Genomic DNA, 16,244 nt, shown 5'->3' with positions numbered 1-16,244 from the left:
TTAAAAGTATTAAATTCATCACTCTAAATTAAAATGTTTAAATTTTAAATTTAAGGCCTTAATAGGCATTGAAACATCTTAAATTTGAGGGCTTAGTTCTTAAATATTCAAAGACATGGGACATTGCAATGTAAAATGAAATAGTTAGGTAAATCTAAATATAAAGTTATTTAAAAAAACTTTGGAATGAACAGCCTATCAAGTATTGGATATTGGTTGGATGAGTACTAGTTTGTGGGGGGGGGGGGGGGGTATTGCATGAGCCTTGATCATCACATCCTCTGTGGAGTGGTCATGTACAAATAAACTTTGGCTGATGATTGTGTGAACCTCAGAGATGCATGTGTGAATGTAAATTTAATGAAAATTTGACATTGACATTGTGGTGCGAGAAGAATTTTAAAATTGGTACAATGGGGGTTAAAGCCACCAAGTCTCACATGAGCAAAAAACACCATTTACAGTCATGTACAGGATGTGGGGACGGGAATGCCCATGTGAAAGTGCTTGATGCTTGTCGTTGTAAAGTTGATCTGAAATTGAATTCTAGGTCTTAAAAAGTCTTAAATTTAACGTGCCTCAAGCTGGGGGGAACCCTGTGTGGATGAATCTCTCTCTCCATAGAGAGACAGATAGATATAGTTATCTATCGAGATATAAATAATATATCATTTTCAGTCTGGTATGTGATTTTTTTTAGTGATCTATATCCTACTGAGATGTTTACAATATCATCTACCAGACTGAAATATATATATATATAGAGAGAGAGAGAGAGATGTTTTCTAAAGTCGATGTAAGATGCGTCGGCATCAGTTTAAAATCTTGTTGATGACACACAATTAACCCGTAACAACAATTGCTCCTTGCCCTGTGGAAAAAGGGCAGACTCTAAATTTTCTGTCCTTGTATGACCTGTACAGGTTGTACCACCTCTCAACCAACAACAACAACTGTGATTTGCTACTGCCCCCTCTGACTCTCAGTGGGAAAAGAAGTGTAGGAAATAGATGGCTGTGCAACTATAATACTACTGATACAATCTTTCATTATGAATTTTGTCATACACAATAATTACCACTGATTTCTATTCTTTAGAAAAGGGGTGAAAGCATTTCTTGCAGCCTTTGTATTAGGCAGTTAAATGTGTCAATAGTGGTTGTTGACAGTATATATTATTACAGTACTGCCAATGTCACTGCTAAAACTTAAACACTAGTGTGTGTTTTGTGTTCCAGGACAGATGTAGCAGCAGCAGCAGTGGTGTGACTAGTCAGCAGCTGATCTCTGTATCTCCTGGGTCACCACTGGCTACAGCCGGCATCCCCACCCCTGCCCAGCTCACAAAAAGGAATGCACCTGTCCACATCGATGTAGGAGGACACATGTATACCAGCAGCCTGGCAACCCTCACCAAATACCCAGAGTCACGGTGCGAGAGACCTCACTTGGAAGGAAAAAATATCCCTTATGATTTCCTTGCTGGCGGCACGGTGGTGCAGTGGTCAGCACTGTCGCCTCACAGTATCAATCAGCCTCGTCCCCATTTGATGTCTTTGGACTGTTGGAGGAAACCAGAGTACCAGAGAGAACCCACACAGGAACAGGGAGAACATGGAGACTCCACACAGAAAGATCCCATGCCCGAGCCGGGACTCGAACCCAGAACCTTCTTGCTGTGAGGCCACAGTGCTGACCATTGAACCACCCTGCCGCCTTGGACAAAATGTTTATAATAGTACTAATTCTTAATTTCATACCCAGGTCTATCCATATCACAGCACAAAAGACACAGAGTAGAGCACAAGTGAATTAAAAAAAACACCAACAACAGCAAAGCCTTCCACAGTGTTCAATGTCTAACATAAAGACATGTTTATGACATCCAGCACCCACTTTCCACAAGATTCTCTTTGCTAATAAAATTAGTCTGTAAAGTTTGGTGTTTCCATGACAGTCCTCTTGTACAATTAAGCTTTTTGTACCTTTCTATTTATGTTTCCAGGTTTTATTGTCAAAATTGTTGCCTCTTTAAATGCCTGACTGCACCTTCTATTTACTTAGTTAAAAAAAAAATGTACTTTATTGTCCATTAGAAATCATCATGTCAGTTGTTTACAGATGCTGTCAGCTTGATTGAAATAATTCCTGCCATTATCTTTAACCACATTTTCCACATTCTTCCCTCTTGTAAATGTTTCCTAAGTATATTTTTGAAGGGCCATCAATTTAAAACAGAGACGAGTCTGAACAGTCCCCCTAACATAACATATCACAGGATGTTGTGAACCAGATGGAAATGTATTCACAAAGCTTCACTTACTCTCACTGATAAAAACTTTAAACTTGTGAAGCACATAAAAGCCACTAAGTTGAAATATGGATACACAATTTGCCCCACCTCATAATTGTGATGTGGTTTTTGTCTTCATCTCTGTTGTTTGTGGCAGGATCAGTCGTCTGTTTGATGGAACAGAGCCCATAGTGTTGGACAGTCTAAAGCAACATTACTTCATTGATCGGGATGGCCCCATGTTCCGGTACATCCTCAACTTCCTCCGGACTTCAAAACTCCTTGTCCCAGATGACTTCAAAGTGAGTGTCTAGAGCTTTGATCAGGTACTACTACAGAGTATTACAGCAGCATGCCTGAATAGTCTAACACCGATGAACAACCATTTGTCAACTGATTGAAATTCTAAATTTGACACTGGAGTTAAAGACAAACAAAACTCAACCAAAGAAGTGTGCAAGGTGCTCGGGGCTTGAACGCAAAGCTCAGACAGCGATCACAGCGCTGTTGACTTTTCCTTATTTCTTGGCTCTCTCTGGGCCTTGAGTTGACTCGATACACTTCTAATATGAGTTCCTCTTCACTTTTTCACCATTTCTGAACGCAAGACCTCATTCTCCAATTATCTCATAACTCATTGTGTTCTTCCTTTTCAATGTCATTTTCATAAATGGAGTTATTTCTGTACAGCTGACATTGCAGTGTATCATATTTTGAAGGGAACAATTATGCTAGTCTGCCATGTTTGGGATTATGCGTCATTTAGAACAGGTTTGATTCCTCATGTTTACAAAGCTCAGTTACAAGTGTTTCCTGTGCAGTTCCACCTCTGAAAACAGTCAGAGAAATTCTGATGGAAATGTTTTTCTCCACCACAGGACTATAACTTTGTGGTGGTAGCATAAATGTTAGAGAGGCAACTGTGTGACACACGGGCCACTGGTCCCATCCCCAGAACTGGTAAGATACATCTGGGTGGACCTCATTAGCACCACTGAGGTGCCAATGAGCAAGGCCTTAACCCTGATTGCCCTTGTGGAGACTTCAGCGGCCAGCAGATCAGGCTGTGGCAAAAAAGGGGTGATGACACAAGCTTTGCAAGTTAAAAACCATAATGCAATTTATTGAAAAATTAAAAACAAAAACAAAGTTAATTGGACAGTAAGGCAGCAGGGTTTCTCATCTGAAACCACCACAACCCCAGGTTGGCTCAGTGAGTCTGATTTATCCAGATCCTACAATACAGAGAATACACAGCAGCAACACAAACATGCAGGCCCCTGCTGCACTGGAGGTGTTATCACGCTGATGTGAATGTGTGAATTTCAGTAAGGCATTCCTGTAAGCGAGCCCTACTTTCAGTGAACCTACCCTGAATATACAGCATATAAAAAAGCCAGGAGCCAGACCCATTAACTAGCTGTCCCCTCTAACCAGAAGACACATTGCCTTTTTAACAGCCTTTTTAGGGATGGAAAAAGTGGTGATCATTTCACAAGTCCTACCCTGAGTTGTCTCTGAGTTTGAACATAGGCAAACATTTGAAGCTTTGCAACGATATAGCATTAACTCCAGTGAGCAATGTGTCTCAATCAAAGTTGATGTTGTAAGTGTGCAAAGTGGATGGAGATATGAAGGTATGGTTTCTGGGGGTGAATGTTATGTCCATTTCCTCACCCGCCAACAGTTAATTTTAGTTGCAGGCTGTTTAAGTGGCCTTTGTATTTATTGAATTAGCAATAGCTCAGCTGCTTCCAAAGACCTACTCCCAAATGCGAAATATGAGAAAAAAATCTTCCCAAAACACAGATCTATTTTTATGTATTGTATGTCTCATTATGTAATTTAGTGACCACTTTGAAATTTTTTCCAAACAACACAATTGTGAACCAAGTTCCCTTTATCTTTGAACAAGGGAAGTGCACAAATACTGTACATTCTTATCCAGTTTATACTGTATTTTTCAATTGACGGGAGTCTTATTTAGAGTATTTCTCTGGTTTTAGGTAGGTACAACCACTGCCTTGTTGAGATTAAGACAACTGAGGTCAAGTCAGTTTTATTTGTGGAGTGCTAAATCACAATAAAAGGTAACTCATGACACTTAAAAGATGGAGTAGATCTAGAACCACATTTTTTCCAATTAATTCACAGCCAACATTTCTGCAGGCACCTCTTGCTAGACTTTCCCATTAAAAGCTTGGCAATGCGTTTCAAGCCCATGTGGTGAAATGCATTGCCAAGCTTTTAATCAATTAATTACATTAAAGTTACCACATTAAGTGCGGTGGAACCTCTTCTTTCTACTATACACTTCAGAAGGTGTTAGTAATATTTAACGAATAAGCAGTCAGCCAGAATTCTGACTGTAATGGAGTGGCCAGCACAATCTTCGGATCCGAAACCTTTGAAGTTATTTTGGGAACTGCATATGGAACGGAAGAAGATTCCATCAAGCCAATCCATCTTGTGGGTGATGTTTCAGGAAGCATGGGGCGAAATCTGATCAGATCACCTTGAAAAATTGACAGTTAGAATGCTCGCGGTCTACTGGGCTGTAGTTGCTGCCAAAGGTGTTTCCTTTTATGAAGGCAAGATTTGAAGAACACATTCATCATTTCCATTTAAAACATTCTTTCTAATTCTGACAATGTTAGCATGTCCTGTTCATTTGCAATATTTCCTATTCAGACATGTAAAACAAGACCATTTCCAAGAGATCTCCAAATTTGGAGCCATAGTGTATATAGTCTCAGATAAGTGAAATTGTTTATACAAGTTTTGTAGGTTTTTGAACTTGCAAGATTTTGGTACCACAAATGTTTGGCCCATGTAGAAATTTGACATTGCATACCCCAAAATATATACATAGCAGCTGGACAGCTACGGGGTCAACTCAATTAACTGCAATGCAGGAGACTGGTCCAGTGTGGACCATTAGGATTTACCTCAGGAGGAGAGGAAAAATACTAGGGTCATACAGGGTCATACATCACTTAGTCAACAAGGTCCGCATTAGGTCTTGGGGAACCAGGGCAACCTGATGATAAATGGCCGACTGGAGCAAAACATAGATAGGCTAGAGCAGTAAAACTGTATTTAGAAAGTGATAAGGTACAACAGGGATTCCCAAAGGTCGGGGGTGCGTGAGCTGCCACTAGGGATTGCGCAAGATAGAAAATGTGATGGTGGTTGTTTTTTAAGTGGGATTTTCCCATACAATGAAGAAATTTAAATAAAGATTTTCTTTGTAAAATTTAAAATCAAAAGCTGACATTAATTCATAAATAACTGCATGCTATTCAAAATGAACCTCATCTTAAGATGAAGTGTGGAAGAAGTTATCTTCTATGCATTGTATGTGGCAGTGCTGCATTTTTTTTCACAAAGGTGAGGGGATGTGGGGGTGCATCAACCCAGATGGGAGATAGCAGGGGGTGCATGCCCAAAAAAGTTTGAGAACTGCATAGGTACAACTATCATTAGCATTAAAGTCACTGTCCAGGATGAAATAATCAAGATCCAGGAATACATCAGGGAGATGGCCCTGCGTGGTGGATACACCAGGTAGCAGAAACCCAACGATGCAAAGGAAGAGGAGGATGAATCATCATGAAGAGACAAGCCCTGCAATTATGTACCAACAGATAGAAGAAGTGGCTGACATCAAGAAATCGTACCCGTGGCTGGGAAAGGCTGAAATGTAAGACAGCACAGAGGTACCACTCATGGCAGCACAAGAGCAAGCACTTAGTACATCAGTGAGGCCGAGGTCTACCGTACCAGACAGGACCCCAGGTGTAGGCTATGCGAAGATGCCCCTGAGACGGTTCAGCACATAGTAGTAAGGTGCAGGAAGGAAGGAGGAAGAGCATACATGGAGCACCATAACCCCATGGCTTACATAGTGTACAGAAACATCTGCACTGAGTAGGAGCTAGAAGTCCCAAGATCAGAATGGAAGATGCCTTGAAAGGTGGTGGAAAATGATTGACCTAAAATCCTGTGGGACTTCCAGATCCAGACTGGAAAAAAAAAAAGGCTAACCACCCAGACACAGTGCTGATGGGCAAAAACAGAAGAACACTGTGGTGACAGATGAAGATATTCCAAGTGAAAGCAACATCAAGAGGAAGGAACACAAGAAGCTTGATAAATACCAATACCAAGGGGGTGAAAAAGGGGCTATAAACTTGGCTAAATAGGACCCCCAACTGGTCATTTTACCACTCTTTTTCATCAGAGGTGAATGCAAAGGGCATTAAAAAAAACAGTCAATAAATGTTATTCAGGGCTGCTGGAAAAAGAATTCTCCCATCTAGACTGAGACTGGAGACAGGGCCTCCTATCAAATCCTGAGTAGCACCTGAGGTGTTTGTGCCACAGGTGTTTATTTCAACAACATACTCACTTTCAAGTGAAGCATGAGCTTCCTCTTGTTTTGTCTTTTTCTTCCTCTTGGTCGCTCCTGACTCATGATATCTTTTTGACAAGCTGACAGGCTCTTGCTCTTCATCTGCTACCTGCATCTCTAGAAGTGCCTACTGACGCATCCCTCTGATTGGTCGGATGTCAAGTGCTGTCAATCACTGCAGCGACGCGTGTGCAGTCAGATTACAGGTCTCCTCTCCTTCCTTGAGCTGATTGGTGCTCTATGTGCAACTCACGTTGGTGCATATGCGCAAATGTGTCCCCTTGTGCAATATGTGGCCCCACCATGGAAGATGAGGCCATAGGCACACTTATTCTGCGTTTGGGGAGGGGCAGCCCTGATTTCATCCACAAGTTGTGTTGTGTCTTTCCATTTCTCTACATGTAAAATAAAAGTGCTGCTGTGTTTTTACAAGCTTTTGCTTTTTTGACTGTGTGCATGTCTGGTGTGTTTGTAGGAGTACTCTCTGTTGTATGAAGAGGCTAGTTTCTTCCAGCTGGCTCCTTTGCAGGCTGAACTTGAACACTGGAAGACTGAGCAGGAATTTGGGCAAGTTTTTCAAGAGTGGGAGTGTGTCACTGTTCATGTGGCTCCGGAGCTGGGTGAGAGGATCAGTGTGAGTGGACACCGGGCTGTGATCGAGGAGGTTTTCCCTGAGGTCAGAGATGGCATGTGTAAATCCCTAAACGCAAACTGGAACCACAATTCCACGCATGTCATTCGCTTTCCCCTCAACGGCTACTGCCATCTCAACTCCATCCAGGTACAAACAAAACTGTGCTGTGGAAAATACCTATGGTTTGTCCAAAAGATTGCAAAACTTGTTGGTGTCGAAGTTGTCAGCTACTGCCCAAAGCTGCACGGCTAACCAACTGCAGAAATGCTGCTGCTGGTTGCTCTTTGTGGGTGTGTGTGTGTGTGTGTGTGTGTGTGTGTGTGTGTGTGTGGAGGTGCAGAGCTTTGATTTGCTGCAGCATGGAGCAGAGAGTACAGTGTCTCACATAGGTCCATCATCTTGCAACAGCCAGGAAAATCCTGATTACAAAGGCAAAATGGTTATTTTACATGCAGGTATTTGTCCCCACTCCTAGTCATAACTAGGCAATGTGGACAGTTACTGATCATATCAGAATTCAGCTTCCGGAGACGATCAATCAGTTTAATCTTTGCTGAATCCAATGTGTTAATGTGTGATCACACACTCTATATTGCCTGGGTCATCCAACATTTTAATTATTAGGAACACAACTTCATACGCATCCAAAATGGTCTTTTGCTATAATTGTAATGACTCGGCGAAAGGATCTGTAGGGTTCAGTTGCAGGTCCAGCAAAATGAGTCAATATTAACTTTTATGCACAAGTATTTAAAGACAAGAAATTTGATATTGCTGATTTGACTTTTACATCGATAATCTCAGTAATTGGAACTATAGTTTTCTTGTTCAGTTACCAATTTTTGTCCATTCCCATAACATCAGTAAGACAACGCATGCTCTGTGTTTGATTGCAGGTACTGGAGCAGTTGCAGCAAAGAGGATTTTGGATCACGGGTTCGTGTGGTGGTGGTGTGGACTCTTCTCAATTTAATGAATATATTCTAAGAAGAAAGGGCAGAAAGAGTTTGCGCCTGCCCACCGACAAACAAATCAAAAAAGAACTGCTTGACTAAACTCTGAGGAAAGAAGTCTTTTATGTATCCTATTAATTCCACCAGATTTCAGTACGTGGAGAGGCTCCTAGAGAGTTAAAAACATGACAAAAACTGACTGGACAAGAATACATGGACATATCAAGCTATATGTGGCTGAAATGTTGGCATTTTGATTTGCAACATCACCTGATAGCTCTGTTGCCTCAAGAGGGGAGCAAAAAATGGATGGAAACTATGGTCTTAGGCCTAAAAGAAAAGCTAGCTGACAATTCTGTTGTATGCAAAAAAAAAAGAGATCCTTCTTAGAGGCTGAAAAGTGCAAGGGCATTGCAGTTGCTATATCATACTAGGATTAACTGCTGCAAACACACACTCTTATTGACACATCTTGTAAAAGTAAACCAAAAAAAAAAAGAGGCTTTTCTCAGGAGCTGATTAATAACTACAGCTCCAAGCACAAGGATTTTAATACTCTAAAAACCTGTAGGAAATGTGTTTTTTTTTTTCATTGAAGGGTAGCACGACAAACTGTAAGTATAATAGTGTCACATTGAACTCATGTACTGTTGTTTTTGACCATAACAGAATATCATATTACATCTGGAGTCACAGTTTTGTTTACCTGGTGATTGTAAGTCCAATATTCACACTTCTCCAAACTGCTGAGAGAATATCTCTTTAGCTGCTACATACTCCATTAAGTTCATGGGCTCTTCTTGCCTTGCCACTGTATGGTGCAGAGAAAAGAGTGTACTTGTCAGAGATTGTCTACTATAAACAGCAGTAAATGTTGCTCTTGAAGACTTCAGTTGACATTCTTAACAAAAAGCCTGCAGCAAATTTGTAACAAAAGATAAATGACAAAAACTGAACTAAACTGTACCTGAAACATCCATCTTCTTTTTCAGTCCTTTTTCCTTGTAGTAATAATTTTTTTTTTAAAAGACTTCAGGTTTTTGTTTTGTTTTGGGTTTTTTTTTTGCAGATTTTTAAGTCTCTACCAAGTAGTTGACGTGTCAACTCTTTGTAAAAAAAAAAAAAAAAATGTTATGAATACCAACAAATTAAGAAATGGCCAATACATTCGACATATACATAAAACATCTAAGATCTCATTTGTGTGCTGGAAGACAGTTTTAGATGCACAAACAGTGAGATATTTGTTCATTCATTATTTAATAATGAATTTAATAGTGTATATAAATACTTTAATAGTGTATATAAATACTTTAATAGCGTATATAAATACTTTAACAACACGCATTTTTCAATTTTAACAAAAGGTTACTTTATTATCATAGCATCATTTACCTTTACCACTAATGGACAACTCAACTGTCCCTCAAATATGATTTTATACTTATTCGTTTTTTCCCCCAGCATAAAAATTGTGTGATATATGTGTTCATTAAATGCATCATAGTAATTTGGGGGCAGCATGGACTGGAGGTAGTGTGGCCGTTCAGCAACCGAAGGATCGCTGGTCTGATCCTCACTTCTCCTGGTGACCGAGTTACTGAGATACTGTCCCGTAATTGCTCCTGATGGCCCCGCGACGGACTGCCGACCAGTCCAGGGGTGTACCCCGCCCCTCGCCCAACGTCCGCTGGGATAGGCTCAATTCCAAATGGGAACTTGATAGGCCCATAAAAAAAAAAAACTTGAGTAAAAGTCTTATAGCAGCTCATAATAAATGTATTTAAGTATCAAAAGTATCTTGTGAAAAAATATACTCAAGTATCAAAAAAACAAGTACAAGTAAAATTAAAGTACATAGTAGTAGTAGTAGAAGTTTCATGGTACACATAAAAACAAGCACAAAAGAAGGTCCTCCCCTTGTTCTTTATTTCACGTTCAGGTGAATGAAACAGATGTGACAAAAGCAAAAAAAAAAACTTGGAGCAAACAAGTGAATCAAGTTTCTTGTGTCTGCCTGAGAACAAAACTATAAATACAGTGTCTGCCTGAGAACACAACTATAAATACAGTGTCTGCCTGAGAACACAACTATAAATACAGTGTCTGCCTGAGAACACAACTATAAATACAGTGTCTGCCTGAGAACACAACTATAAATACAGTGTCTGCCTGAGAACACAACTATAAATACAGTGTCTGCCTGAGAACACAACTATAAATACAGTCTCTGCCTGAGAACACAACTATAAATACAGTGTCTGCCTGAGAACACAACTATAAATACAGTGTCTGCCTGAGAACACAACTATAAATACAGTGTCTGCCTGAGAACACAACTATAAATACAGTGTCTGCCTGAGAACATAACTATAAATACAGTCTCTGCCTGAGAACACAACTATAAATACAGTGTCTGCCTGAGAACAAAACTATAAATACAGTGTCTGCCTGAGAACAAAACTATAAATACAGTGTCTGCCTGAGAACAAAACTATAAATACAGTGTCTGCCTGCCTAAGACCACTAAAACATGTTTTCTCATGGCCGTCAACTGCACTCTGAGACATAGATGGGGTACCCAGTAAGGTGGTCCGTTTAAGGGTGGAGGTCCCAGCTTCTGAAGCCCACTTTCTTTCCTCTGACGTCAGCTGCTCATATTTTTTCAAATGCAGTGGATGTACTCTCAACATAGAAAAAATATATGAATAAAAGAAATAATATTGTTAGTTTAAATGACCCTCAAGACATCATTCAACAGTTACGGCAATGACAGGTTTGGACTGTTCTAACCACTTTCACCCTGGTCTGCCAGTTGTGTGCATGTCCAGCATGCTAGCAAAAGGGTTGGTCAACTGTCAACGTAAAAAAACTGAAAAATGCAAAATTGTTCAAAAAAAAATAGCACATAAAACATCACGCAGCACACTGACTGCATCTGATTTCCCCCTTTCGTGTGGTTAACATGAATGCAACTTTTGCCGATGTGGTCTACATCTAGTCATTTTCCATCCATTTTCTACCGATTCTCCTGGTAGGGGTTGCAGGGGGGCTGGAGCCTTTCCCAGCAGCCTTCAGGCGAGAGGCGGGGTACAACCGGGACGGTATCAAATACTGATGAAAAGTATGATCGCGGGTGACAGCTGTCTTCAACAGAAGGAGCTGTCAGTGTGTTCATGTGTCCTCCCATGTCATCCACATCAACCATGTTCATCATCCTGGTCCCTCCTTACCTAATCTTTGCAAGATCAGTTCACGGTGTTCTTCTCATCCTCTCAATCATCAAAGGGTTATCTGGATTATCTAATTTCATTTTAATGAGTAAAAAGGTGGCAAATGTCAAAGTAACGGAGTAAAAGTATGTTTTTTTATAACTTTGAAATGTAGTAGAGTAAAAGTAAAAGTCCTCAAGAAAAAAAAAAAGTACAGATCCTCAAAAATACTACTTAAATAGCGTAACAAGCTACATCTACTTTTTTACTATGGACCTCTGATCAAGATGAATCAAAGGAAGCTTCAAATAAGACTTTATACGTTGAGTGTTGGACCAGGAAAATATTTGCAGTTTTCAGAGAAAATGTGCATTCTCTCCAATGACTGTACGTCCATCATTGTATATAGTGAGGCTCAAACATTCAACTGTAGGAACAAGAGGGAAACCACATCTTTTATAGCAGTTACAGTATGTACATTGGTAATTATAGAATTGTGCACAGGAAGCCCTAAAACTGTAATTTTGTTTTGTTTTTTTTAAAGAGGAGGGAGTGCTCAAACGCATATGAATTCCTCCAAAAGGGATCCTTATGTTAGTGTGTGTTTGTTTTCGTTGTTGCCAACTTTACATGCATAAAGATACAGCTACTTCTGGCTCAACCAGTTTAAGTGGAGCTTACATTGGTAAAACAAATTGGCTCAAAATGAGAACATGCAACAAAACATTAAAATCTTGAGAAATCCCCCCCAAAAAAAGAAGTCATCTTTTACATCTGCAGTATCCTCTGCAGTATGCTGTCTGCCTGTGCTAGGACCTAAATACCTATATATTGCTTCCTCTGCTTCACCAGTGTTGGTCAGTTTTTAAATCCAATTCTCAAATTACCCCAGAATTTACAGAGACTCAATACTAAATCACGGGACCAATAGGAGTTGTCAAATAAGACTGATATTCACTTAAACTATTCAAACATATTTCCCATGTAGTGCTGACATGGTGCACTGCTCAGCACTTCTGTAGTATGAAGGGGAAATGTGCCAGATTCACGTCAACAGCTCACTTTGCGTACAGGGAAACACACATTATTGAAAACAATTGTCAAGCCAGGAACGCTGGTTATAATATATTGTAGAAATTGTAGAGGAACTGTATTATGCTTAATTTAATTGAGTGCAGTATCATGAGCAATAATTGCACCAACTCTGTCAATGTTTTGTCATATTTGCAGACCATCGCTTTTGCCAAATTTGCTATCTTTACATATGTTTAAAATAAATATTCTCACAGTGTCCCTTGTGAAAAATAAAGTCTTTATTTGTACCATGTAATTTATAATAAGTGAGTACATGTGTTTTTGTACCTACATGACCAAACTGATCACGTCCATACTTGGAGGGGCAGATGCTCAACCTAGAAATGGCTGAGACTTGAACTGGAAGTGGGTGTGGCTTAACAGGGAAGATCACTTTATTTATTGAATTGGTATCAAGAAATTCATAGGGGCTGATCAGAAGTTGCTTAATTTATTATCTATTTCAGAATTATATTACAAAGCCTAGGCAGCACGATGGTCCAGTGGTCAGCACTGTCGCCTCACAGCAAGAGGGTTCCCGGCTCGGGCACGGAATCTTTCAGTTTGTATGTTCTCCCTGTTCCTGCGTGGGTTCTCTCTGGTACTCCAGCTTCCTCCACAGTCCAAAGACATCAAGAGAGGACGAGGCTGATTGATACTCTAAATTGACTGTAGGTGTGACTGTGAGTGTGAATGGTTGTCTGTCTCTATGTGTTGGTCCTGTGATGGACTGGTGACCTGTTCAGGGTGAACCCTGCCTCTCACCTGAAGGCTGCTGGGATAGGCTCCACCCCCCGTGACCCTTAACAGGAATAAGTGAAAGAAAATGGATGGATGGATGGATTACAAAGCCTCCGATTAAGCTATTTATGTCTTTGACAAGAGGACTAACCATTTATAGAACAATCTCAGATGAGCAACTACTGCCACTAATTTGATGCTGAATGTCTTTTAATGTAGCTTACTGTTGATCAGAGTCACTGTCAGGTAAACCTCATACTATAGCACTCATTTTCCTGAGTTTTTAAGTATTTCAGTTGAAATAAAAAATTAAATAAAATGATAGTGTCTGAGTGCACCTGCAAAGGACAGTCTTGATGCAGTTAAATTTAAATATTTGCAGAAATGCAGTGTGCGGGGGTAGGGAATCCATATGAGACTGACAGGCCCGCTGCCCATCAGACAATGTGGGACACACACACACAAGGAAAACCTTCCCTCAAAAACAGCGAGATCACTGATGACGACACATTGTTCCGTTGCCATGTTCCGTTACTCTGCTTCATCACGACCTCCAGTACTGAATACTTGGCTCATCCCTCGCATTACTTTGAGGAAGTTTAATGCCGTGTCCACGCCAATCTTTTAAAGATGTACTGCCCATTGAGGCAGATGATTTTGAAATGGCAGGCAGAAGTGACCATTATCTGTTATCTAGTCATCATCTCATAAGGCTTTTAAAAACAACAACAACAAAAAACAGATTGCTTTATTCTTTTTTTTCAAATAGATTAATAATGACATACTTCAGATATCACAATGTACTGCCTAAGTGTGACAAATAGTTCGCAAAATTCAACAACACAGTCAGTTTCTGGCAAGTTCATCATTACTACCTACACTGAGGAGAGAATGTGCTCGTTACCACTTGCGTGTACGTCTGACTAGAAGGATAACTCAGAAAGCTGTGCATGGATTTTGATTCAATTCAATTCAATTTTTCTAAGTGGATTCAAATCTGCTCTGGACTGGTCTATAAAAAGAAGGTCACGGAAATGCTTTAATACATTTAGCAAGTAAAGTGCACAACAGGGTTGAATGAAAAATGTTGGATTTTGAATGGTCATTGTTAAGGTAATGCTTTTCCAAATAATATTGTGCTTCATCTACATGATCATTCATAGAAACCATTAACCATCTTAATATTTGATTGAAACAATGTTGTCTTCATTTTTGCTGCCTTGTGTACAAAGTAATGACCAAGCCCCATTTAAATTGAATATGATCAGCTGGCGAAACAAAGAGAAAAACATTCACTGCTGAAGTTAGAAAAGAACTGCACTTGTTTCATAAGTGCATACACATGCATGTATTTTGTAAACACAGAGGTCCGTATTAGCATCTGGAAACTCACCTTGAAGAAACTAAACAAACCCCTGTTATCTAATGTTGACATTCTGACCTACAAATTTATATTATTGGAGCAAGAAGGTTAAACTGCTGGACACCCATGCTTTCCTGTACTGGTTATACACATTTTTTAGGTTCGGGTTGACAAAAACATAAGGAACACTTTTAAGAACATAGTACCCAGAAGCTTCATCAGTGCCACCAAAAATTGCCTCGAAACAACCTTTAAAAACAATTAAAATTTTATATATAAAATAAATAAAATGTTTAATTTTAATGAACAAAGTTTTTTTTTTTTTGCTGGGCTGTGGGACTACTTTTATAATGGGGTCAAAAATAGGTTGGCAAGTTAATTTGAATCAATCTAAGCTGAGATCTGTTGGGGGAAGAAGAGGAACCCTTGGGTGCTAAAACCTCAAACTGGCTGATAGTACTGTGAGTGTACTGTGAGTGTACTGTGAGTGTACCCTGTTCTCTGTGCAAATATTTGTTGTTAGAAGAGAATGGCCAGACTGGTTTAAGCTGATACAGAGAAAAAAGTAACTCAAACAACCACTTGTTACAACTGTCGTATGCAGAAGAGCCTCTTTGGTTGCACCAAATATTGAACATTGAAGCTGATGGGGTACAATCACAGATGACCCCCGGGCGCCGTTCCCGTCAGCTTAGATTAAAAAATATTGAGGCTACAATTCACACAGGCTCGTCAAAAGTTGACAAAAGAAGACTGGAAAAACGTCAGCATAAGTAACATGAAAGCATGGATCCATCCTGCCTCATATGAAGGCTGCAGCTGCTGGTGGTGTTGTAATTGTGTGGGGGGGACACTTTGGGATCCTTAGTCTAGTGGGAGTTTCCTTGATGTGAGCTCGTGAAAAGAGAGCTCAAGATTCATAAGATAGCTGACGCAATGTGCATGAAATATCCGTCTTTGCACTGAGGGGACCCAGCCAACGATCGACGCACACTTCACACGCTGTACGGAAGCCAGCATGTCTTCAAGTCTGACGCCCCACATTACTATGGTTGAAATACTGGCCCCACGTTCATTCAACATGCCACTGTCCATGAAAGGCAAAGTTTTACGGAAGTTCTGAGAAATGATTGGTTATTGCAAGAGTTACACATACAATCCCATTGTAATGTAGCCCTGCCATTAATGTTTTTGCTGCATAAACCTGGTGGTAATAGTGTAGCGGTCCTTCCATCCCTGTAACAGAGGGCAGGTGGTGCTATTGCACAGTCAGAATACTTGGAAGTTTTGACCTGTGCAGGAAGATACAGAGAGAAAATGTGATCACACCGGGTACCAATGGAGCATCGTTTAAATACAACTACCCTGAGTATTGCTGCTGACCACGTCTGTCCCCTTATGACCATAGTGCACTTCTCTCTCCTGCGACTTCAAGCATATTTATGTGCCACGTCACAATGCTCAAATCCCTCAAACTGGTTCCTTGAGCATGACAATGAATTCACTGTACTTAAATGGCCTCCACAGTTCACAGATCTCCAATCCAGAGGAGCACCCTTG

General features: G+C 40.2%; 2 protein-coding genes across 8 annotated transcripts in view; one reads left to right on the top strand and one right to left on the bottom strand.

Moving 5' to 3' along the window:
- Positions 1-12,820, top strand: part of LOC147250082 (uncharacterized) — a 40,198-nt gene extending 27,378 nt beyond the window's left edge. Inside the window, exons 2-5 of one of the 2 annotated variants that reach the window (XM_086224177.1) lie at positions 1,239-1,432; positions 2,451-2,595; positions 7,183-7,488; positions 8,238-12,820. In XM_086224177.1, coding sequence (XP_086080303.1) covers positions 1,239-1,432; positions 2,451-2,595; positions 7,183-7,488; positions 8,238-8,396 — 804 coding nt within the window. In that variant the 3' untranslated portion in view covers positions 8,397-12,820. Of the gene's footprint in view, positions 1-1,238; positions 1,433-2,450; positions 2,620-7,182; positions 7,489-8,237 lie in introns of those variants that run through there. The other variant, XM_086224179.1, reaches the window with a different exon arrangement.
- An 868-nt stretch (positions 12,821-13,688) lies between these two features.
- The window catches only part of LOC147250081 (transcription initiation factor TFIID subunit 4-like), a 33,212-nt gene continuing 30,656 nt past the window's right edge, over positions 13,689-16,244 (bottom strand). For all 6 annotated transcript variants that reach the window (XM_086224993.1, XM_086224996.1, XM_086224994.1 and 3 more), the window contains one exon: positions 13,689-15,976. In XM_086224993.1, coding sequence (XP_086081119.1) covers positions 15,761-15,976 — 216 coding nt within the window. In that variant the 3' untranslated portion in view covers positions 13,689-15,760. The remainder of the gene's footprint in view (positions 15,977-16,244) is intronic.

The sequence above is a fragment of the Aulostomus chinensis genome, chromosome 14 (genome assembly GCF_037954235.1).
Source record: "Aulostomus chinensis isolate RoL2024-O1b breed Wild chromosome 14, RoL_Achi_v1.0, whole genome shotgun sequence".
NCBI classification, from domain to species: Eukaryota; Metazoa; Chordata; class Actinopteri; order Syngnathiformes; family Aulostomidae; genus Aulostomus; species Aulostomus chinensis.
This window is presented reverse-complemented; position numbering and strand designations above follow the sequence as displayed.